The sequence below is a fragment of the Sebastes fasciatus genome, chromosome 16, assembly GCF_043250625.1.
Source record: "Sebastes fasciatus isolate fSebFas1 chromosome 16, fSebFas1.pri, whole genome shotgun sequence".
Taxonomy (NCBI): domain Eukaryota; kingdom Metazoa; phylum Chordata; class Actinopteri; order Perciformes; family Sebastidae; genus Sebastes; species Sebastes fasciatus.
The window spans coordinates 31,956,812-31,980,726 of record NC_133810.1 but is presented as its reverse complement, the minus strand read 5'-3'; the positions used below and the strand labels follow the sequence as shown (position 1 = coordinate 31,980,726).

The following is a 23,915-nucleotide window of genomic DNA, read 5'->3' as shown; positions in this document are numbered from 1 at the left end:
CTGTGTGCCAAGCGTGTTGGAGAGCTACAGTGGCCGACGTGAAAACATGAATGTCCCTCTCTAGAGCCATCTGGAGCAGAGCCAGTGCAGAGAGAGTGTCTACAAACTACATAAACTACAGTCAGTGAACTGACCTCAGAATCTCCAGTCTACAGTTTGGACTCTCAAGTCCAGCAGACAGCTTCACTCCTGAATCCTTCAGAAAGTCGTTGTTATCCAGGTCCAGCTCTCTCAGATGGGAGGGGTTGGACTTCAGAGCTGAGGCCACCACTTCATAGTGAGTATCTGAGAGTTCACAGCCAGAAAGTCTGTGATGACACAAAGATTACAAAATATGTTATTATGAAAGAGGACAGTTTATATTTACTTCATGCATTTGGTGACTAAACAGTTTGATATATACTTCTTTGATTAACATTTGCTCCTCACATCAGTGGTTCAGCTAATCTTATCTCACTGTTTGACATGAAACAATAATTCTCATCACTCTCTCTCAAACCTGCAGACTTTTAATCTTTGTTTTTCTTTAATCTTGCAGATGAAGAGAGAGAACATGTAGTTACATTGAGGCTTCCATAATGTCCAGTCTGTCAGTGTGATCTGATCCCAGGTCTGTCTCCACAAAGTTAGCATGAGGCCTTATTGATTAGAAAAGCATTTTTAAAACTCAGTGAATAAGTAATAATAATACAGTTGATAAAGATGACCTCTCTTTGCTAGCTACCTGCTGCTGTCAGGTTCACGTCCATAAATGGGAAAATTCAGTGACTGCTGCCAAACGGTAGAGAAATGAAACAAATCGCATAATAATATTAGACCTGTACATAATTAAACATTCATATAATTAGATACATTATTCATCAGACCGCTGTTATTGGTGGAAGCTGTGTATTTCCTGTTACTACTCTTCTCTACAACAACAAGAGAGAGAAACACCTGAGTTTCCTTCTGTGAGGAACAGAATAAAAGGAAAGACTTAAAAACATGATGATGGAACACAACTTGAATTCATGAGCAATAAAATGCACCATTGCTCGATTCAACACACTCAGGGGTTTTACAACGACAAGCTTTGTCTCGTATGACCAGTAGTTTACGGTGGCTAATGCTAGAGTTGGGTCGATTTTAGGTTTTGCCGGTCCGGTCTGGTCCTGTCCGGTGTACGAGCTTGAACCGGTTTGATTTAATGCTAACCGGCAGAACGACATTTGTCATTATGACACGTTCTGGCAAACTAAAAAGCAGCAGACATCAACAACCTGTGCCGACAGAGACACAGTGCTAAATCCAGCCTGTATTTGCAATATGACAACGTGATTAACGTAATATTATGATGTTATGTTGGTGTATAAACAAGAAGAGGTTTGTTTACTAGGAAGTTCATGTGTTTTTTGGGGTGATGAGACGAGACATGGCAGAGCTGGTCTCAAAGAAAACTAAAACTGCGGCAACATGGCAACAGTTTGGATTTGAAGCCAACGAAAGAGATGAGCCCAAAAACACACGAGGTAAGGTGTAATGTGGTGCAAGGCCTATTGAAAGCGAACCCCAGCACCAGGACTCTGATCCCAGGACCGCCCCGACTCCCCGCCGGATCAGCAAACGTTCTGTTGCTGCCGTTACACCGGTTAGACCCAGCGCTCCACCAGACAGCTGATCTTTTGTTCTTTTCATTTGTTTTACCAGGTTCACATGTCGTCTCCATCACCCAAAAACATAAATCAGAAAAAACTGTAAAATGTAACAATTATTCTAAATAAATAGAATAAGTGTTCATTAACTTGACAGCTAGAAACACAAAGTACTGAAACATTTTAACTCAACATTTGAAACAGCTCAAGAACATCTGTGACAAAATACAACTGACATATTTATGTAATAAACACGTGGAACACTTATAAGAATATTATATTTTAACAATAATTTATAGTGTGTATATTTGAAGAACTAAACTACTAATCTACACTGATCTATAAAGTTAATCACATCTGGACTTACACAGCTTTTCTGCAGTTCCTCACAGCTGGAATCAGTCTCTGTCGTCCCTGATCTGTTGTGTTGTACTTCTTCAGGTCCAACTCATCCAGAACCTCCTCTGACATCTGCAGCATGTAGGCCAGAGCTGAGCAGTGGATCTCAGAGAGTTCCTTCTCTGATCTGTTCTCTGACTTCAGGAACTCTTGGATCTCCTGATGTACCGAGTGGTCGTTCATCTCCATCAGACAGTGGAAGATGTTGATGCTTCTGTCAGGAGAGTTATCATACGTGTTCATCTCCTTCAGGTTGTTGATGATTCTCTGGATGATTTCTGGACTGTTGTCTGTCCGACCCAGCAGACCTCTTAAGAGCTTCTGGTTGTCGATGATTCTCTGGATGAATCCTGAACTGCTCTTTGTCCAACCCAGCAGACCTCCTAAGAGCTTCTGGTTGGACTTCAGAGAGAGGCCATGAAGGAAGCGAACAAACAGGTCCAGGTGGCCATTTTTACTTTCAAGGGATTTCTCCATGGCTCTCTTCAGGAAGTCATCCAGGGTTGAATGAACATATCCTTCTCCCAGGAAGTCCTTCAGTACCTCTGTGTTCCTGTTTGTGTAACAGTGGAACATGTAGACTGCAGCCAGAAACTCCTGAATGCTCAGGTGAACAAAGCAGTAGACTGTTTTCTGGAAGATCACACACTCTCTTTTGAAGATCTCTGTACAAACTCCTGAGTACACCGAGGCCTCTGTGACATCCAGACCACACCGCTCCAGGTCTTCTTGGTAGAACATGATGTTTCCTTTCTCCAGATGTTCAAACGCCAGCCTCCCCAGCTTCAGAAGAACTTCCCTGTCAGCCTCCGTCAGCTCCTGTGGACTCGTCTTACGTCCCTTACCGTACTTCTGCTTCTTCCTCTTTGTCTGAACCAACAGGAAGTGTGAGTACATGTCAGTCAGGGTCTTGGGCAGCTCTCCTCTCTGGTCTGTAGTCAACATGTGGTCCAGAACTGTAGCAGTGATCCAGCAGAAGACTGGGATTAGACACATGATGTGGAGGCTCCTGGATATCTTGATGTGTGAGATGATTCTGCTGGACAGCTCTTCATCACTGACTCTCCTCCTGAAGTACTCCTCCTTCTGGGCGTCAGTGAAGCCTCGTACTTCTGTTACCCTGTCAACACATGCAGGAGGGATCTGATTGGCTGCTGCAGGTCGGGAAGTTATCCAGACGAGAGCTGAGGGAAGCAGATTCCCCTGGATGAGGTTTGTCAACAGCACGTTGACTGATGACTTCTGGGTGACATCAGACACAACCTCGTTGTTCTTGAAATCCAGTGAAAGTCTGCTTTCATCCAGGCCGTCAAAGATGAACAGAACTTTACAGACAGCGAGCTTCTCTGCTGTGACCTTCTGTAATGTTGGATGGAAAACATGGAGCAGCATGAGAAGACTGTACTGCTCATCTCTGATAAAGTTCAGCTCCCTGAACGAAAGCAGAACCACCAAACTGACATCTTGGTTCTCCAAGCCCTCTGCCCAGTCCAGAGTGAACTTCTGCACTGAGAAGGTTTTTCCAACGCCAGCAACGCCGTTCGTCAGAACGACTCTGATGTGTCCCTGTTGGTCAGGTAAGGCTTTAAAGATGTCGTGGCACTTGATTGGAGCGTCATGCAGGGTCTTCTTCTTGGAAGCTGTCTCAAGCTGCCTCACCTCATGTTGGGTATTAACCTCTTCACTCTGTCCCTCTGTGATGTAGAGCTCAGTGTAGATCCTGTTGAGGAGGGTCCCACTTCCTGTTTCATCAGTTCCTTCAGTCACACGTTCACATCTCTTCTTCAGACTGATCTTATGTTCATCTACAACCTCCTGCAGACCTCTATCTGCTGAAAGAGAAGGGAAACAGTTTGAGACTAAATAAAGAACATCTGCTTATTATTTCCATTGCCAATATTGAAGTGATCAATATAAAGTAAATAAAAAGAAGTAGAGGTTAAACAGTCCAGTTTTAGTGGAAGCATCAGTCGGTGTACATGTTTGATTGACAGCAGAGGAGGCGGAGCCTCAGCTGTCCGTCTGCAGCTCTTCATCTAAACAGCTCACTGTGGCTGTTCCTTCCTCCCTGTAATATTTAAAACTCATCCACTCATCAAATAATGCAGAATATGTTCATATCTCGTTGTGTGGACCTGTTTTTATTAACAAAAGCCAGGTTTCCACCAAAAGTTCCTGGGACTTTTTAGTCCTACTTTTAAGGACCTGAAAGGTTCCTTCAGTCCACTGTTGTCTGTGTTTCCAGTACGGTCTAAAGACCTGTGAAGATTCAGCAAATTAGTCCTCTGATGTATGAAAAAGCAACATGACATGTGACGAGGGATGTTGGTGGTCGCAGCGGTAAACACACTCTGCAGTCTGCCGTTCAGTGTGTCGCCCGTTTCATCTAAAAAACACGCTGGAAAAAAATAAACGTTAGGTTTTATCTCACTGTGACGACATTTACTGCTGCACGTTGGATGTAATGAATGCAGAGGAGGAAAGTGAAACTAAAAGCGTCCGTCTCCACAGTAAATCATGTTGAGTATTTGAGGGTTGTTTATTTCTGCTTTAGAACGTTAACGCCGTGAAACAATCAGAAAATAACATTTCTTTCTCTCATTCACAACAGCGTCACGCTACGTCTCTCTGTCTCTCTTCTACTGATCGTCCTCTAGCTCGTGCTGTCTCTCTTGTTGTCTCTGTCTTCAAGGCTGGACTGCAGAGGGCCAGCAGCCCTACAACCGCAGAAGTCTGTCACTGAATGAGGGATGAAGTTACACGATTGGTCGGCCGAGTGTCGGAGTTTCCTCATTGGCCGTTGCTCTTTCAAAATGAAAAGGCGGGAACAGTCCTTTAATCACATGAGCCCGTCCAGCGCGACGCGCCGCCTCACAAAACTGTCAAGCTGTCAAACTAGGAGATCTAGTTCTGAAATAAAACCAGATTCAGCAGAGGCATCGCCTAGATCTGGCTTCAAATGTTTTCAGAAGTAGATTTTGGTGGATTGTTTAGACGGAATAACAGAAAGTTTATGAGCAGGCCGCCATGTTGTTTCCTGTTTGAAACGGCGAGCAGAAAACCAGGAACCAATCAGGTGCATTCCACGTCACCGCTTGACCCATAGACATATATACATAGACGCCGCATTGACCTCTGGACCGTACGTCAACGTTGGCGTATGTATATATGTCTATGGCTTGAACGGCCAGTTGAGTGGAGCAGCGCGTCCCCTAGTGTCCTCGCAGGACCTGGTGAGACTTTTATGACTTTCATGTATTAAAAGAACAAATAGTGTTTTCAGACATGGAGACGTCAGCAGACAGATGTAGAGTCTTACTTTGTACAGTGCTGGTCTGACCACACTGGGGACAGGAGGAGTCTCCTGATGAAGCAGACTGGTCCCAGTATGAGGTGATGCACTGTCTGCAGAACCAGTGTCCACAGCTGGTAGAGACTGGATCCTTCAGGACGTCCTGACACAAAGCACAGCAGGACGGCTGCTCCTCCACAGAGACATCACTCCTCTTCCTGTGAAGACATGTCTTTATAACTAAAATGCTTTGTTGATTGGACGACACTGTCTCAAAGCTCAGATGGTCTCAGGGAACAGTTAAAGTGTTGCTACTTTTCTGTTTGAACTCAGCATTCAGTCTGTGATGACAGTGTTCCTTTATTTCAACTCTCCTGCTTTCAACAACACTAATGAGCTGAATTTACCATCTGGCTGTCTTATTAACCTCTTAACACTCCGACGGACGCTATTCTGTCTTTCAGAGGTTGTAGCGGCTCAGTTTTAAAGCTAGAGTGAAGATCCTGGTAACATGTGAAACTAGAGAACCTGATGAACCCATCGGTACCAACCAGGTCATGCTAGCTTGTTGGGAAGAATGCTCTGACCTCCAGATCAGTGAATGTAAATGGGTTCTATGGGTACCCACGAGTCTCCCCTTTACAGACATGCCCACTTTATGATCATCACATGCAGTTTGGGGCAAGTCATAGTCAAGTCAGCACACTGACACACTGACAGCTGTTGTTGCCTGTTGGGTTTCAGAGGAGTCCGCCCTCCAGACGGGTCCGTCCTCCAGAGGGGTCCCGTCTCCGTGGCCGTGACGGGGAACTGTAGCTGTTATATTGTTCTCTTCAAAGCCACCAGACTCCATTCACTAAAGCAGTAATTTTACTTCCCAGAACACGGGAGTATACGTACAACCCCACTTCAAAAAAGATGATTTTAGGAGAAGTCAAACCAACACAGTATTTTGAGGACAAATGTGAGAAAATGAATTACACATTTGAAGCTCATTCTTTCAGATTGTGAATAGTTGTAAATCTTTACAGAGACTTCAACGTTCGGGCAGAAATATGAATATTTTCTTGAAATGTAAATTGTGAAATGGAGGTTCTCAGGTGTTTTGTTACAGAAATACAATCAGTAGTTTGTTGCTCTAAAACCCAGACTAAGATCCATCTGAGGTTGAAACAGTATCTGCACTAATAGTTCTGCATCAGAATATAAATCTGTTAGCAGAACATTTAGTCTTCATCCTCAATGCATCATCATCCATCAGGTCAGCTTACAGTAGAAACAGTCTCTTACTTTGACTCTGAGGGTCCAGGTTCATCACTGAAGACTATAGGTCTCCACATGGACCAGTCACTCTTCATAGACAGACAGCTGGGTACTGGAGACTCTGCTCTCTGTCTGGACTGAACTCTGCAAACACCAACATGATTTTATTCACATCACATGAATCCTTGATGAATTCTCTTTTAGGTCATTAAGGTCTCTCTAAACACACAAACTACTGCTGCTGTCAACAATAACGAGCTTTAAAGGTTTGTAGCTGTTTTCTTAGATTAGATTACATCTTCTCTAGCTGACTGACAGCTGTCACAGACACTAAGAGGAAGAGGTTATTTGATGAAGTCTGTTAAATTGTAGTTGGCACATACATTTGTGTAGAAATTTGAATATACAAACACAAAATCAACAGAAAACATGGTATTGTCAGAGGAAACTACAAATGAGTCCTATAAATGAGTTAGTAGCAGCTTTCTTACTTTGACTCTGAGGGTCCAGGTTCATTACTGAAGTCTGGAGGATGATTTAAGGACCGGATATAATTACCCATCTTCTGATCTGAAGTCAGCCTGAGAGGTTAAACAGGAAAGGAAGAGTCACAGGCGAGACTGAGAGAACAGGAAGTAACACACACACACACACACACACACACGCACACACACACACACACACACTATTGAATAGGTATTTCTTCAGGACTGTATAGGTGTTGGTTGCAGGTAGCGATGTAGCCTTGGTGTGTCGGCAAGAACACTCAGGACGCTCTTATAGGGTTGATTCCTCCTTTTACTGAATAGTCTTTCACATAACAGCACAGTATTCCTCACACAGGCTTACAGGTTTCCATTTGAACAAGGTGTGATCTTGAATGTGTGGTCTATAACAAGAACATAAGAAAATGCCACATTATAATTATTAAATTAACCAGTTATATTCAACTTAAATGGCTTATTACTATTATTACTACATTAAATCAGGTAGAGATATATAAAGGAAGACATTATACTTACTGCTGCTTTAAGTTGCAGTACAACTTTAAACATATATAGCAAAATGCCAACATTATCTACATCTAACAGTATACTAGAAAAGAGCAGCTAACGGCATTAGTATGGACAGATTAGCTCAGCATCTGTAAAACAGCCCCAAACACATAAACCCAAAGTCTCATTCAAAGTCCTGTTCAGTGGGAAATAGCTGCATTTACTCTCTTTTCATCAGAGACCCACACAAATCACACCACTCTCTCTGTTCAACTGCTTCTGGCTCTGCCTCTCACTCTCTCTCTTAATTACTGAGTGCGCAGCTCCATGTGCTCAATAGCGCAGCTTCACATTCTGCCACAAGAGGGCGCTGTTACAACAGTCAATAGCCTTTCCAACACACACACACACACACACACACACACACAGTATACAGTATAATAAAGCAGCCAGCGCTCCACCTGGTCACTTCTCTTTACCTCTCTGCTTGTTTTCTTGTCTTACAGCAGCTTTAATGAGGATTATTCAGCCAGTCATGACTTTGTGTTCACAGAAGAATCAAACTGTTGAGTTCATTCTAACATTTCTCTCCTCTACAGTCCACAGGGAGGAAACTGACTCAGAGACTTTAACAGTAACATAATAACATGTTGGATTAACACTCACCCTGCTTCAGTCTTCAGTCGTCAGCCCTCGGTCCTCTTCTCATAATGGAGTCTGGAAAAACTAACTGAACTGAACACTTCCACTTTCTGGTTTCCTTCCTGTTTTCTCATGAGCCTGGATCACAGGATCAGTGTGGTTCCTCCTTTCTCCATTTACAGGAAATCCCTGTCATAGTTCCCTCCCCGTTCATGAGCCTGTTTAAAGTCTTACGTATGTACAGTTTGGATTTGGACCTAAATTCTGTAACGTAATAGAATCCTTTTACAAGACACAACTAGTTCAGTAGCACTCCCTCAGGGTACCTCATCTCTCCATTTACAGGAAACCTTTGACCTCAGAGTTTACCTACGAGTGTGTGTGTGTGTATGTGTGTGTGTGTGTGCGTGTGTGTGTGTGTGTGTGTGTTGCTCACACTAATCATCTTTTTAACACGGTGTGTTTATAAGAATATCTTTTGTCTTGAACAGGTTGAATTAAAAGTAGTTTTGGTCCGATGTTATCTCATTTTTATGTTTAAATTATGTCAATAAATCAGTTTAGTTAAATACTAATGTGCTTTTATAGTTGTTTTTTCAGAATTATATCTCTAAGATTTTTCTGAACATCTGGAAGAAAAAATATAATCTCTGTTGCACAATAAAATCATTTCTGAGTTGCAAGTCTTTTTCATGATCTAAACACAGTAGCCAGAAATGACACATCTTCCTTGCTCAATTAGAACAAGAACCTACATTTTGAAATGTATTATATCATTTTCTTATTAGTTATATTTGTATGTTTCTTCCACTATTTCATGTTTCAGCTTTTTTTATTTTTTCAAAAAGAGAAAAGACATCAGTAATATCCAGCAACCTGGATTTAGAAATATAATCCCAAATTCTCTACTAGTCAAATGTTTAAGTTACTAGTTTATTGAATTTCACACGTCAGTATTTCAGAGTTAGTAGAAGCTTATCGTTAATGAGTAACTTTAACAATGATGTATTTATATTTCAGTGTCACACTATCAAGTTACAGATTGACTAAAGAAACAGTCTCAACAGATAACGCCTAGCCTGACTGAGAAGATGATCATGACGAGTGGAGAGATAGCAGCTAGAATAAAGTTTATAAACCACTTTAAAGTTTATAAACCAGAAACTTCACCCAGCGCACGTTACCGGAGGAATCTGATCAGAAATCGGCGACACATGATGAACATCTGCGGTCCAGATTCCAGGTTTTCCTGACGGTTTCTCTCAGGTAAATAATACTATTTATAGCTCTGTTAGTTAACTCAGTGTTTACCTCATGCATCAACTCTGTAAACCGTAAACATACACTCTGTTTTACGTCTGTCTTTACAGATCCATCTGTGAGAAATGACCGACAGAATCATCCCAGAGGAGAGCAGATAGCTGAGAGCAGATGGCTCTGTTTACATGGAGATACAAAGCTAACCCGGTAGCATGTAGCTAACCCGTTAGCATGTAGCTACATGCTAACGGGTTAGCTACATGCTACCGCTATGACACGGTGTGTAAACACAGCGACCATCAGGGTGGAAAATAGAAGATGTGAAACAGTAGTCAGTTCATTATTTCTGCTAAAAGATAAATGTATGGAAGATCAGAGTAATGGTATATTATTTACAGTAGTAGCTGTCTCTGTGTTACCATGACTACAGACCACCGGAGCTTAGCTTACCATAGTTTACCAGAGCTGAAGACTTTCTCCTGTACCATGTTAACATAACTAACTAACAGGTGAGATGATTACAAATGCTGTGAATAATTAATATTGTCATCTGTCTACTCAAATAAAGTTTGACTGTGAAACAGAAATGTGTTGTGTTGCTTACAAGTCACTATTTACTACCTGTAATCTGCTACATGCATGACATCAAATATATATAATATATAAATATCATCTGTTGAAACAGTGTAATTACATAAAGCCTTTGTGAAAGAACATGTTATATTTAGATGATGGGAGTACATGAAGCCTGTTCTGCTGGTTCTTGCAGACTAACTGTAGGAGCTACTTTGCTCAAGTTCGGTTGAGGAGGAGAGACAGTGACGCGCTGTGGGGCGGGGTCAGCTACTGAAGGTTCTCTCTGGTTCGACCAGGAAACCCTCACGTGACTTGCATTCCCTAATGACGTCAGGATACAAGGAAAAAAGCGAATTTTTTTTCTGCACCCATTTCCGGACAAACGGAGGAGGAGAAAAAGAGAGAGGATGGTCTTTTATGATACTATGGTGGCCTGTAGACACACTGGGGACAGATATTGATGTTTAAAAGACATGGAAAAGTGCATTTTGCATAATAGGTGACCTTTAAATCAAAGACATGACTCCCACTATGTTACAATAAATGATATGCAGATGCTGCCCCCTGCTGTTACAAATAACAAAAGGTCAGTCTTTACATGGTACATTTCATATAAAGGGAACTCAGTATGCTTAAAATAATCAATAAAAACAATAATTAGAAGTATAGAATTTATCATATGCCATTTCTAAGAAATGATAAGAATTACTAAAACTTACTGTCCTGATGGAACAAGTCTCCAGTGACGAAAAAACAACTTTATATGTCAATTTAAACCAATAAATTGCTCACAGGCCTTTTTCACAGCAGACATTTTGACTCGTCATTGTACTAAAAGCACAGGTGTCACTAATAACATTAACGATTGCTCTGTTCTGTGTCCCAGTAAGTATGAACAATACCAGGAGCCTGAGAATGAGGAATCTAAATGGAATTCAGCCGTCACACATTTTATTATTTACACAATGAGGACATTTCACTGTACGTTTTATTATCATTCTGACATTTCTATTGATGACTTCCCCGATGTTCTCGCTCCAGATGTGACTTTATTAAATGTGTTGAATTAATTCTTATTAGTCAGAGGTGTCATATATAAATGGTGAATTATTATAGAAGAGGAATGAGAATTACATTGTTAGCAAATACATACTCTTCACAAACCAAACTCCGACATTATTAATTAGCCCAATTAATTATGCAGTATGAACTGATAGTTAGCGTTACTTCTAATTTCACATCAAACCCAAAATTGATTTTGCACAATGTCCGGTACATATGTATGTGTGTATATATATATACACATACATATGTATGTGTGTGTGTCATAAAGACTCTTTGTTATGTCTTTTACTCCAAATATTTGGTTAGTTGTTTAGTTAGTAAGGTTATACAGGCTAAATGAAACTGGCTTTTCAGACTCTAATCTCATCAAGTGTGTATGAATGTATCTCATAATGGTGAGCTGTATTGAAACACTCCTCCACCCACCTGTGTGTGTTGGGTGTAGTTCCTGTGCGTCTGGTCCTCTGGCAGCAGGACATTAGTCGGTATGGAGAAGCAGCGGTCCGCCAGCAGAGCCTCCATCCGCTCCGACATCTGCTTGAACCGCTCCTCCAGGAACTGCTGCAGCTTCCGGCTGCACTCTCTGGCCTGGGACCGGAGCAGCTCCTCCTCGGTACCGGCTCCGGTAGACTCTCCTCTGCCGAGCTGCCTCACACACACCTTCTCCACCACGAGTAGGATTTCGTACAGACAGTCCTGGAAGGCGCTGTAGACCCGCAGCATGCATGTCTGCGGAGTGAAGCCGAAGAACTGCGCCTCGTAGAGCTTCAGAGAGGCCGGAGAGAGACCGTCTTCACCTCCTGCCTCCATCTCTAACATCTCTAACATCTCCTCCCGGGTTTCCCGCTCCATGTTGAAGCGATGACGTTTCTTCTTCGTGTGATGTTTTTTTGCAGACAACGAGATGCTGCCCTACCGCCACCTGCTGGTCTGTGGTGGCACTGCGTCCTGCAGGAGAACCACGGTGTGGCTCCACAGTCTACATGTACAGTAGATGCTGCAAATCATTATATATAATAAAACTATTCAAATATTTAATCACGATTTTCCATTGTTAATTATGATTAATAACAAATTAATCACCTTTTTTTATCTGTTCGAAATGTACCCTAAGGGGAGATTTGTCAAGTATTTAAAGGTCCCATGTCATGCTCATTTTCAGGTTCATACTTGTATTTTGTGTTTCTACTAGAACATGTTTACATGCTGTCATGAGCAAAAAACACATTATTTTCCTCATACTGTCAGCCTGAATATGCCTGTATTTACCCTCTGTCTGAAATGCTCCGTTTTAGTGCATTTCAACGGAATTGCGTTGCTAGGCAACAGTTTGGATCCATGTTTGGGTCCTGGCAGCTGATGTCATTCACATACACTGCAACAGGAAATAAACTGTGACACATTTAGAATGTGTACGTTTAAAACCGTGTAATGGTCTAAATATTGTACATTCGTGACATCACAAGTGGACAGAAATCATAACGGCTTGTTTCAAACGCACAATTTCTGAATACGCGCTGTGTGTATTTCTCGGTATATATTGAGTTTTGTTAGTTAAACAGTATCTATATAGCACTTAAATCTGCTTTATAATGTAAAAGACCTGAAAATCTCACTTTTTACAATATGGGACATTTAATACTCTTATCAACATGGGAGTGGACAAATATGCTTGCTTTATGTATATATATATACATATATATATATATATATATATATGTATATATATACACGTATATATACATATATATACGTGTATATATACGTATATATATATCTGTATATGTATATATAGATATATATATACATATATATATACGTATATATATATATAACACAAAACAAAGACAGATATTGATCCAGAAACCCTCACAGGTACTGCATTTAGTATAAAAATATGCTCAAATCATAACATGGCAAACTGCAGCCCAACAGGCAACAACAGCTGTCAGTGTGTCAGTGTGTTGACTTGACTATGACTTGCCCCAAACTGCATGTGATTATCATAAAGTGGGCATGTCTGTAAAGGGGAGACTTGTTACCCATAGAACCCGTTTTCATTCACATATCTTGAGGTCAGAGGTCAAGGGACCCCTATGAAAATGGCCATGCCAGTTTTTCCTCACCAAAACTTAGTGTAATTTTAGAGCGTTATTTAGCCTCCTTCCCGACAAGCTAGTATGACATGGTTGGTACCAATGGATTCCTCAGGGTTTCATATACCAGTATCTTCACTTTAGCTTTAAAACTGAGCCTGCTACCATCTAAAAATCGCAAGTTGAAGAAATCATGTAATTAGATGTTCAATAATCATAATAATCATTAAAAAATATTGATGACTTCAAACTGATACCTACTGTATGTTCAAACAGGATACTTCATTCTGATTGAGCCCAAGATTGTCTGACTGGCAGTGGAAAAACATGACTCACTTCCATTAAATAGACATATCTAAGAGCAGAATTTTAAAATTAAAGACTTCTCTGAAACCTCAGATTAAAAAACAGAAGCAGCACTGGTTGTTTTTAAAGAAACACAAGAATACAGTCATCTCATTATTTAAAAAAATGTATTTGTATGTACTTACATACTGGTGTCAAAAGAGTAAGCACCAAAAATGTCACATTGACTCACAATTACAAAGAAAAAGAAATTTTCTTTTTCTTCAATTACAAGTATTGAAAAACTATATACAGAAAAAAGGGCATGGTGACAAGATAGTACACTAGAAACAAACTTACAGTCACACAACGTGGTTTAAATGAGGCTTCTGCAAATAAAGACAAAACAAATATTCTGAACAGCTATACTGTCTCGGTGCTCTTAACTTCAAATTGTATTTCCACTCAAAAAGTAACTTTGTGCATCCTCTCCACAGACCAGCGTCAGGGCGTTTTCAGAGTGTGCTCACAAAAATGTTATGATAAAAAAAAAAATAACTGATTCATCAAGAACGAAATTATACGTAATAATAAACATTTGAGTGGAAATACTTTTTACTTAAAACACATGTCCTAGAGATGGTCTTAAAAATGTGTTATAATAGAAACGGGACAGACAGGCAGAGTAAATGGGGTTGAGGACGAGCTGTGTGTGGAGGGCCGGTCTGTCTCTGGATGGACACAGAGACGTAAAAGGCAACGAACATCTCTGCCTGTTTCCCTGCTATCAGATCTTACAGATGAAAAGTACACTAGCTCACAACACCCTGGCATCTTTTCTTCGTCTGGAAATTTACAGATTTTGATCAAGACAAGACGCAAAGCAGGAATGGAAAAAAGGCAAAATGATGGTGCTGTATTGTTGGTGATTGGGCTGTTCTGTGACCAGCAAGACTGAAAAATAATTCTCACTTGTGAATGGGTGCTAAAGAGGGGGTTATATAAAATGGCAAACAAGAGCAACTGGACTAGTACCCTAAATCCTTCAGTCCCTCTTGCTCCCTGAAACAGGGAAGCAACACATTCAGTGCCACGCTGGCCTAGTGAACGCACACTCTTGCTGCATCTTGAAGCTTCAATTTAGGCTGCAAAAGACAATAATATCCTCTCATTCAATCACTCGCTCCTACTGTTACCTTTACACAATGCAAATCTAACAGCAGCCATTTCAGGTCCCTTCTCTGGGTACAGTTAATTTGGTGCCTATAAAAAGGAATTCATGGTTTTTATGGCACTTTGAGAAACAATGAATGCCATGTAATTTGGGCACAACACAAGAGCATTGTGCTGTTTCATATTGGAAAAGTAACTTGCACATTTATATTGCAAAACTGCAATGAAAATGCATGTGTCACACTGTAAAATGTGAACGACACAGGCGACAACGAGGGCTATCCTCAAACTTCCACTTAAACAAAACTGTCAAACTGCCAAGTGGGAAACAATCTTAACAATAACCGAGTGCAGTGCATGTCTGGCATCTTCCTTCTAGTTAGAAATACTTGGAAAATGACGTGCTATCACCATGCCTGCGAGTCTGACTCTTCTGAATTGAAGAAGTAAACGTGTGTCCAGCTTCTTTCCACCGAGACCAAATAAAAGAAACAACTGGAGGGGTGTTAAAGTGAGAATGGGCCTAAAACAAAGGACAAAAACTATACTGATGACTTAAGTTCAGCCGATCTTTGAGCATACGTATAGCAATTGTAATTTCTGTTTTAGGGTGAATTGATGTTTGTGAAGGTAAGGATTACATTTTGAACAGAATGTGTCTCTGGTGTAACTGCGGTAGCCTGGGACCTTCTGCTCCCTCGTGGACAGTTTCTCTTTGCCTTTAGTCGCTTTTAGCTTTTTTGCTGTCGTTTCCGTTCTTCTCCGGCTCGGCTGCTCCTGCCGCCGCCTCCTCCCCGTGCTTCCTCTTCTTCTTGTCGTCTGACTGAGCAGGGGACGGGTGTGCCCGGAGGGTGATGATGATGCAGGTCATGTTGTCGCAGCCTGTCCCGTCTCCAGATGTGTCGGGGGCCAAACAGTGGTCCAACAGCTATCAGGAGGACATACAGGATTTGAAATTAAAGATGCATAAACATATTTATTCATGAAAAACGTGAGGTACCATGTTCAATGTTTGGGAGTCAACTAAAGCTGGGCATATACTGTATGATTTTAGAAATGTCGTTATGTAACGCCTCATCAATACTGCGAACGTCAGGAGCGCGTGGCGGCTGCGTGATTCACACGCTGTGTGTCAGCTGCGTTTCTGCTGCTGCTGTCAGCCCTTTCTTTCTATATAGAGTTTGCATTTCATAATGGCCATTTCATTTCATTCTAAATGTCATTTATATTTATTTTAGACAGAGAAAGGTTAAGAAAGGTGTGGTAATTTGTCAATAATAGTAATAATCAACAATTAAAACCCCATACTATATTCATTCATGGAGCTCTCCAAGTCACTGCATGTTCTACAACACTGTCCGGCACATATTTCAGAAAAAAAGCATTGTGTTGAAGTAACAAATGCAGGGATTCTGTCCACAGAAAAAACGCTTGAGGGCTTTTATTTTGAAATGAAAGCAGGAAGTGTTGATTTAAAAATAAGTCTTTACTTTTTTCATCTCCGTAAGATATTCTACAGATAGACATCAAAACTGTAGTAATGTTGCTGATGATGTCAATGTACAGTCAATAGATCACCTTCACTGTCCGTGACATATTCTACAGATGTCTAGACATTGAAACTGTATTAATGTAGCTGATATGACGTTAATATACAGTCAATAAATCACTTTCACTGTGTTGTTGCTGTGAGCCGTGCTCCGCTCGCGTCAAAAATAGGCGACACCTCGAATATCTAGAAGAGACGCAGCTGAGACGCACGTCTCACGCGGGCAGTGTGGCTGCTCTAACATGTTAACAAAGGCGCCGAAATAAAAAAACAGGTCAGCCGCCACGCGCTCCTGACTTTACCAGTGTGGATGAGGCTTTATTCTTACTCCTGCTGTACGAGTGGATCGTTAGCGCACAGGTTTTGGCTGCTTAGTAACGGCAGGCGTGACGGGAGCGCAACCTCCAAGCACCTTGGATAAGAATGAAAGCGGCACAGCTGGCGTTTTCCACACGTTTTTGAACATGTGAATAGCCCCCCTAAGGATACAAGCTAGATAGCATAATGACTACACAACAGTTACAAATCAAATCTAAGTGACTGATTAAGTACTTTAACATCTTTTAAGCCAATGTCCCATCATCCTCCCTCTTATTGCGAATGAGGATTCACTGCCTGGCAGGTACTGCTAGTAGACAGAGGAGGGGCTGGTTTGGGAGTGGTGTTATGTACAAGTATTAAGAGTGTGACAGAAGGCCTCTCTCACCTCTTCCACTATGGATGAGAGGGCTTTGACTTTGCCACTCTGGTCTGGTTTGATCCTCTCACTGATGAAGTCCACCACCTCCTGACTGCTCAACACATTCCTGCACACATATGGGAACAGATAACAACAAGTAAAAAAAACAAGTATATGATGAATCAAAAAGGAAAAAACAACCTCACGTACAGTAACATCATAACTGACATATGAAAATGAAAATTCTTTCAAATTTCAATCTACAGTTAATCATGAATCCTAATGAAAAATCAATTACAGGGATAAACGGTCAATGACCAGTCAAACTCACCAGATGCCGTCGCAGGCAATGACCATGAAGTCGTGGTCCCCGTCAAGAGTCAGAACTTTGACGTCTGGCATCGAAGAGATCATCTGCTCCTCTGGAGGCAGAGCCTTGTTCCTCTTATAAAAGTGGTCACCTGAGAGTCAGAGTCCAAGTTAGAAACTCACTCTGCTTACAGGAGGTGGCCATTTCAGAGAGTATGCAAACATTTTAGATTGACAATTTGAACCCAAAACAGAAAATAATTATTACTGACCACAAGCTGCTATTGGGTTTAATTGTGGTGCAATAAATGAGTGCTAATCTAAAGACTAACGTAAAAGTCACACACAAAGTCAGCCATACCGATAGCTCTGGAGAGGTTCAATCCACCGTTGACCCGTCCATCCATGGTCACTTTCCCTCCAGCGTTTTTAATGCGAGCCAGTTCCACCTCGTCCTCTGGCTTGTGGTCATACGACATGTCGACAGCTTTGCCTACAGCAACACAGGAATGGAGCTCTTACATTTAATACATTACTGCAAAGCCTTTCATTAAGAAGATCTGCCACTATGCGGTTCAGTGGCAACCATGCAAGAGCCAAACACTGACTTTTCACAGCTGCCCAGTAAAACAACTACAGTATATCACACGACTGTGGAAAGAAAGTTGGGTATTTTTGCAATAATGAATTTGACAGTCATGATAAAACCTCTTCAAATGAATAATGCCAACATTTAATCAGATTTTAGGCTTTCAAGTGACATTATCATATGCTGTGCTTATAATAAAGGGGGTGTTCAATCTTGTTCACAGCATGCACTGCCAGGCAGGGTTATAATAGCTTTTGAATTTTCAATTATTTTTTATGTTATTTTAATTTTGACTTTACGATTTAATTTTAGTTTAGTTTTAATTAGTTTTCTTGAATGTGCTGCTAGTTTAAGTTTAGTTTCAGTTTTTCAGAAAGGTTCAGCTTTAGTTTGTTTTGTTAGGGCCAGCTATAATGTCTCAGAAGTATGTAGCTACATATACAAAACACATGGTTGGAGAACTGTGTAGGAATGGCCATAATGTTTAATCCTTAATCTTCACGCTACTTTAGGGCAACGCGATTGCGTGATAGTGCCATCTCCTGGAATGTCACATCTGTTCTCGTTCAATGTAATGAGACATCCTTTATTCGGTAGTGATACATTATAGCTAAAAAACTAACAATGAAAATAATTTATCTACATTTGTATTATTTCCTTTAAGGATATAGATTTATCGAGTTTCAGTTTAGTAACAATATTTTTCACTGCTTATTTTTGTTTTAGTTTACTATAATAACCCTGCTCCCAGGTTGCTTAGGTGCAATACTGTAACATACTGCTGCTTTTTAATGGCATGAAGTGATATTATAATCAGCATGTTTAATATATCAGCATACTAATTCCTGAAAGAGCAGAGCTAAAAACATACAATGATATACTCTCTTGGTACTGAGGGGGGTACCAGAGTTTAAATGATTCACAATTATTCTATAATATCACACATATATCAAGGTAAATAGGCACAAGATGGTTTGGACCTACCGCGCTCAGACACCACGCAGCGAGAGTCTCCAGCATTGGCCACGATCAGCTGTTTTCCTCGGATCAGAGCCACAACAGCTGTGGTGCCGCTGTCTGAGCCAGGCTGCGAATACATGAACATGGAAGATGTGACTCACTGTTAAACTAACAATCTGAATAATCTTTCTAAAAGTTATTTCACACCAGGACTGAAATGAACTTCTTAAAAGCTTCCAGACAATTTTCTGCAGAGAAAAGAATTCCAGGCAGCCACCAAAGCTTCTTTCATTTACACAATGTCATCACAAATCACTAAACTTGGCTTCTGCTGCAATGAGACTATCCAACACACTGCAGCCTGTTAGCTGGAAATTACAGCGCAGCTCTTTAAATGGCTAAAAACAAACTACTGCTAACTTGGCCAGCTCTCAAAAGTGACAAGTAAAAATGGTTTCAATATGACTAATTCCACCAATGAATATTAGCATATGACAATGCTTTGTCACGTTACAAGACTTGTCTTAAGCTAAAGTGGTACAAGTCATCAGTAGGTGATCAATGTCAACTTGTTGTATCAGGGAGGTACTGATAGAGCCAAGACTATGACAACAAATCGACAACTTTGATGAACCTAAATATCACACCGAATCATGTTGTTGAAACGATCATATCTTCAGCTCCACCCTCAAGATATCTGCACTGCAATTCATCTTTCAACTCGACAGCTAAAAAGGTAATTAAGGAGTGAAGGCAGCCTATATGAGCACGATACATTGTGCTGCATGTAGGAATCTGTATCAGTTGTACTGTTGATTTGTCCGTTGCATAAGTTTCAATCAGACATGTCCTTTGTACACACCTCCTCCTTGCCGTCCATTCCAGGAAGGCACATTTCCTCCTCTTCTTCTTCTTCTTCATCCTCAGAGTCTTCCTCTCCTTCCTCTGTATCCTCCTCTTCTTCCATCTCACTGCTGTCACCCTCTTCCTCTTCGCTACCATCCTAATAAAAAAGAAAAAAAGAAAAAAGTTACGATTTCAAGTCATCAGTGAGTGAGCTTTGATAGCCACATAAGACAGCTTATTCTGGTGTCCTGCTCTCACCTCTTCATCACTGCCCTCCTCCTCCTCTCCCTCCTCAGATTCCTCACTGTCGTCAAAAAACCTGGACTTGGAATCTCCTGCAGTCTTGGAGGACAGAGAGGAGCAGGACGGACCTGCGTCTCCCTCTGCCTTACCAGCCTTTTCTTCTCCATTGGAGCTTCCTGACTCTCCACAGTCAGCTGCTGTAGAGGTAAAACGAGGGCAACATTATATGACATGATAAGCATTCTTAGCATGATTAGTTTTGTATGTGCTCATGAAGATAAAACATTGAATTGTTAAAGATTCCCAAATCCCAGCTCCGTACCTGCACCACTGCCTTCACCTGCTGTTCGCCGACAGGCTCGCAGTTTAGACCCAGATGCCGCTCCTTTCTTTGCCTTCCCATTGCTCTCCTCCAACTCTCCATTTGCGCCCTCCTTCAGTCCTTTCCCACCTTCGGCAAGTCGCGTATAGGTGGCATACACTGACAGCCAATGGAATTGCAGACTTATTAACGCTGTCCAGGGTGCTGAAAACGCCGCTCTGGTCCAGCAGTTTTCTCCTGAATATTTAAGAATAATTATCTGGAGCAGGTTCGAATCCCACTTGGTACAAAGTCTGTGATACATTGTCAAAGATAATGAGCTATTTGGGAATCAAGAAATGTGAGTCTTAGTTTGTTATTTACTTCTTCTGATTATCATTAGATTAGACTAGTCTGGTTATATCAAGTTCTTGACTCACTTAAAGCTATTAACCAATTATATTAGAGTTTTCTTCCTATGTGTAACATTTAAATTGCAATTACTTAATTACTTCAATTAGAGACTATAAATTATTAATTTATTAATGAGACATGTAGACATTAGTGAATGAAATGTATTTATTAACCACAACTGTAACAGTAAATATTCAACAGAGCCCATATTGCAAGGTCACACATATATCACACAAAAATGTAAGGTAAAGTAAATATAATATTGTATATAATAAATGTAATAATTATTTACATGAGCAAAATATACAGTATATACAGTGGAAACCGGTTACAGTGATAAACCGCTTATATGGGGCAGTGGTGGCCCTCCCTCATTACCACCACTGAGGTGCCCTTGAGCAAGGCCCCCCCAACCGCTCCAGTGGAGTTGCTCAGTGACCAGCAGATCAGACTGTGGTTGTACTGGGCAGCTTCCAGGTGTGAATGTGTAACTGTGTGAATGTGATCAGGGCGTTCCTGAAAAAGAGAGCATTGCCCTCAGTGAACCTCCCCCTGAATAAAATAAAGGTAAAAACAAATAAATAAAATATGGATCAAAAAGCTTGGGACAGAATCATTCCTATGCAAATGCTGTTTAAATAATCTGCTTATAGTGATCAATTTGACCCGGACAGACGTGATCACATGGTAAAACACTCCCCCTCGCTGTCTCTCATTTTCCCCTTTCAACTTCCCATCTCTTTTTTTCTCTCTCATAAAAAGCAGACACCTGGAACTCCTTCCAGGTCATCTCCTTCTCCATGCCCTGATCTTTGTAGAGGGAAAAGACTTTAGCAGGGCAGTAAATGTACTTCCCTGCTATTCCAGGGAATCCAGTGTGAATGTGAGGACTGTTTGGGCCCTGTTTCAGTTCCATCTTACAGAACCGACACTTGCGACCCGTCTGCGGGGAGTCAGTCCTTTTCCTCTTCTGCTGTCCTCGCTCCTCCACCCTTTTTTTTGTGGCGTCCAGTTCCTGCTGGAAGAACTTTGTAGCTGCAAAGTCTTGAAAGGGCATTTTGGGGTTTGTCAGACCTTCAGCACCATAAGCCTTGAAAACTTTAGTGGAGCAGTAGAAATATCTGACAGGACCTTGCTGGAAGAAGAAGTGGATGGAAGAACCATCATTCTCATACCTCGACTTTGGCTGGCCACAGGAAAGACATGTTTTTGTGTGTGCCTTCTTTTGCTGTGGTTGTTGTTGTTGTTGCTGAGGCTGGTGTTGGTGCTGCTGTTGCTTTTCCATTATGTTATGAACAATTTTCTCAATTGATGCTTGCGTTAGAGGTGTGGCAAGGGTCTGAACAGGTGGAGGTGGGTTAAAAACTGCAACAGGCATGGTAACAACCGGCACAGTGGTAGTCTCACTGCCCTCTGACAGAGAGTGCCAGAGTTCCTGCCTCTCTTGCAGTTTTTCGGGGCTGGTGTTTAAAGAGGAGCTGGTGTTTAATAATTTACTGAGGTGCTTTATGTACTGTGAAATATGTAGTTTGGTAGTTGGGTGGAGCATGCTGTTTGAGTCTGTACAGGTGTTGTGAACTAGAGCAGCATAGTCCTGGTCCACAAGCTTGAGCATGTCCTTCTGCCCACGGTGTTTGTTCAGCAGGTTGTCAATAACCTGCTTCATAGGGGCTGGCCAGCGTTTGTGGTCCAACACAAATACCCTCCCACCAGTCTTCACAGGTCCAGTGCGAGCTCCAGTTGGGGAGGACAGCAGGGGCAGAGACGGCGGAGATGTGGTTTCTATCAAAATAAAAGACGGAGTACAATAAATCATTCTGGCACACAGAAGGGGGAAAACCCCAATTCATACACTCGCATGGGTGAAAACATTTTATACTTTGTCAGATTTTTTAGATAATGGCTCATGGCTGACTGGTATGTTTATGTAAAAGTAGATTCATTAACACATCAAATAAGGCCCTCATATTGTCTCATCTCTAAGAAAAGAAAGATGCAACACATCTATTAGGGTATTTACTAAATAAATAGGATGAAAATCCAGTTACTGATGCTGAAGTTTTGTCAAGTACTTTGTCTGTCTGTCAAATGTTTACCTGGCTCTGTCTGAGGCTCGGGAGTTGCACTTGGAGTCACTTCTGGTTTTATAGCCAAGTCAGCAGGAGGGCATGCAGCAAACTGAAACAGCTTCTGTGGTGCCATGGAGGATGACTGAAGAGGCTCAGACTGGGCAGTGAGCTGGCTGCTTTGCGGAGGTGGATTCCGGTCTGTGGTAGAGTCGGTCTTGCTCCTGTGCTTGTCCCAGTCTAGAGGAACTGGGCGGCAACCAGGCTCAACATACTCCAGGCCAAACTTCTCTCCAGTGTCTCTGTTAGAGAGTTGAAAAGCAGGATATTTCACGTGCCCCAACACCCGTTCAGAGACTGCATTGAGCTCTGCCATCAACGCTGGATCAAAGACAGCTGGGAGGTGGACACCCGGCTGCTTCAAGTCCACCAGACGCTGGTAATTCCACCGCGCCACCCCTGTCATCCCCTGTGCCTGAAACAGCTCTGTGGAGACACGTGTTCCAGTGACCCACTGAGCCTGGTGGAAATGGTATCCCTCCTGCTGGGATGTGCCTCTGATGGGGATCCAAACAGGAACTCTAGCACCTTCACCCTTCACATGATTCAGCTGCACTGTTCCTCCATGTCTGTACAAGATCCCACCCTCCACCTCAGGATCACTCAGGCAACCTCGCAGGATGTGCACACGCTGAATCCGCCATGTCTTCAGCATAGAGGGCTTGAAGAGAGGAGCACCATTTGGATCACACGTGAGGTGAAAGTGCTGGAAAACTCCCTCGACTCTCTTGATGAGCTCCTCAGGCAGTGGAATTCTGGTCCTGCAGTGCTCGCGAGTGTGTGGCTTTGTTGGGTTGGCAGGCTGAATTCCACAGAAGGCATAGGCGTCTTTAAGCTTCTGCAGGTCTTCCTGGTCCACCACAGAAAAGGCTGCAGACAGAAACTGGGCAAAAGAGCTGTACAGAGGATGGTGCTCTGACACACACTCCCGGAGAAACCGCCTCAGACAGTGGAACAAGTCCAGCTTGATGGTCATGTTTGTATTGAAGTCTGATCGTGATGCACAGACGTTCAGCAGGTTACCAGAAGTGGCCTCAGCAACAATGGCATCAGTTGTCCTCCAAGCATCCCAGTTCAGATGCTCTCCTGCACAAGATTCTGCCACCTTAAACGCTGCACAGCAATCCCTGAAAGAAAGAATGGAGACAAATATAGCCATGAATGTTAAAGCAGTCATATCATTCACTATGTGCAGTCCAGTGTATTCACTCATGACAATATA

General features: G+C 41.9%; 4 protein-coding genes across 4 annotated transcripts in view; all 4 read right to left on the bottom strand.

Moving 5' to 3' along the window:
* The window catches only part of LOC141752673 (protein NLRC3-like), a 782,294-nt gene that overhangs the window by 439,159 nt on the left and 319,220 nt on the right, over nucleotides 1-23,915 (bottom strand). Inside the window, exons 15-17 of the mRNA XM_074610793.1 lie at nucleotides 6,613-6,729; nucleotides 5,350-5,540; nucleotides 1,999-3,862 (exon numbers count right to left, since the gene is read on the bottom strand). Of these exons, the coding sequence (XP_074466894.1) occupies nucleotides 1,999-3,862; nucleotides 5,350-5,540; nucleotides 6,613-6,729 (2,172 nt within the window). The remainder of the gene's footprint in view (nucleotides 1-1,998; nucleotides 3,863-5,349; nucleotides 5,541-6,612; nucleotides 6,730-23,915) is intronic.
* On the bottom strand, nucleotides 11,496-12,097 carry LOC141752699 (protein MIS12 homolog). Its single transcript, XM_074610838.1, has one exon. It carries the CDS (start codon nucleotides 11,973-11,975, stop codon nucleotides 11,511-11,513), a length of 465 nt encoding a protein of 154 aa, XP_074466939.1. The 5' UTR covers nucleotides 11,976-12,097; the 3' UTR covers nucleotides 11,496-11,510.
* On the bottom strand, nucleotides 13,676-20,478 carry LOC141752524 (protein phosphatase 1G-like). The gene is made up of 9 exons (XM_074610526.1): nucleotides 20,463-20,478; nucleotides 20,175-20,333; nucleotides 19,868-20,049; nucleotides 19,626-19,766; nucleotides 18,788-18,890; nucleotides 17,576-17,707; nucleotides 17,237-17,366; nucleotides 16,933-17,032; nucleotides 13,676-15,605 (listed from the first exon to the last, which is right to left on the bottom strand). Exons 1-9 carry the CDS (start codon nucleotides 20,476-20,478, stop codon nucleotides 15,399-15,401), a joined length of 1,170 nt encoding a protein of 389 aa, XP_074466627.1. The 3' UTR covers nucleotides 13,676-15,398.
* On the bottom strand, nucleotides 20,899-23,848 carry LOC141752680 (uncharacterized). Its single transcript, XM_074610806.1, has 2 exons — nucleotides 22,664-23,848; nucleotides 20,899-22,349 (listed from the first exon to the last, which is right to left on the bottom strand). Exons 1-2 carry the CDS (start codon nucleotides 23,667-23,669, stop codon nucleotides 21,280-21,282), a joined length of 2,076 nt encoding a protein of 691 aa, XP_074466907.1. The 5' UTR covers nucleotides 23,670-23,848; the 3' UTR covers nucleotides 20,899-21,279.

Coding starts and splice junctions, on each gene's coding strand:
- LOC141752699 (XM_074610838.1), bottom strand. CDS start 11,975: ATGGAGCGGGAAACCCGGGAGGAGATGTTAGAGATGTTAGAGATGGAG.
- LOC141752524 (XM_074610526.1), bottom strand. Junction 20,050..20,174: donor AGGTGAAGGCAGTGGTGCAG/GTACGGAGCTGG, acceptor TTACCTCTACAG/CAGCTGACTGTGGAGAGTCA. Junction 17,708..18,787: donor CTGCGTGGTGTCTGAGCGCG/GTAGGTCCAAAC, acceptor GTGTTGCTGTAG/GCAAAGCTGTCGACATGTCG.
- LOC141752680 (XM_074610806.1), bottom strand. CDS start 23,669: ATGACCATCAAGCTGGACTTGTTCCACTGTCTGAGGCGGTTTCTCCGG. Junction 22,350..22,663: donor CGAGCCTCAGACAGAGCCAG/GTAAACATTTGA, acceptor TTATTTTGATAG/AAACCACATCTCCGCCGTCT.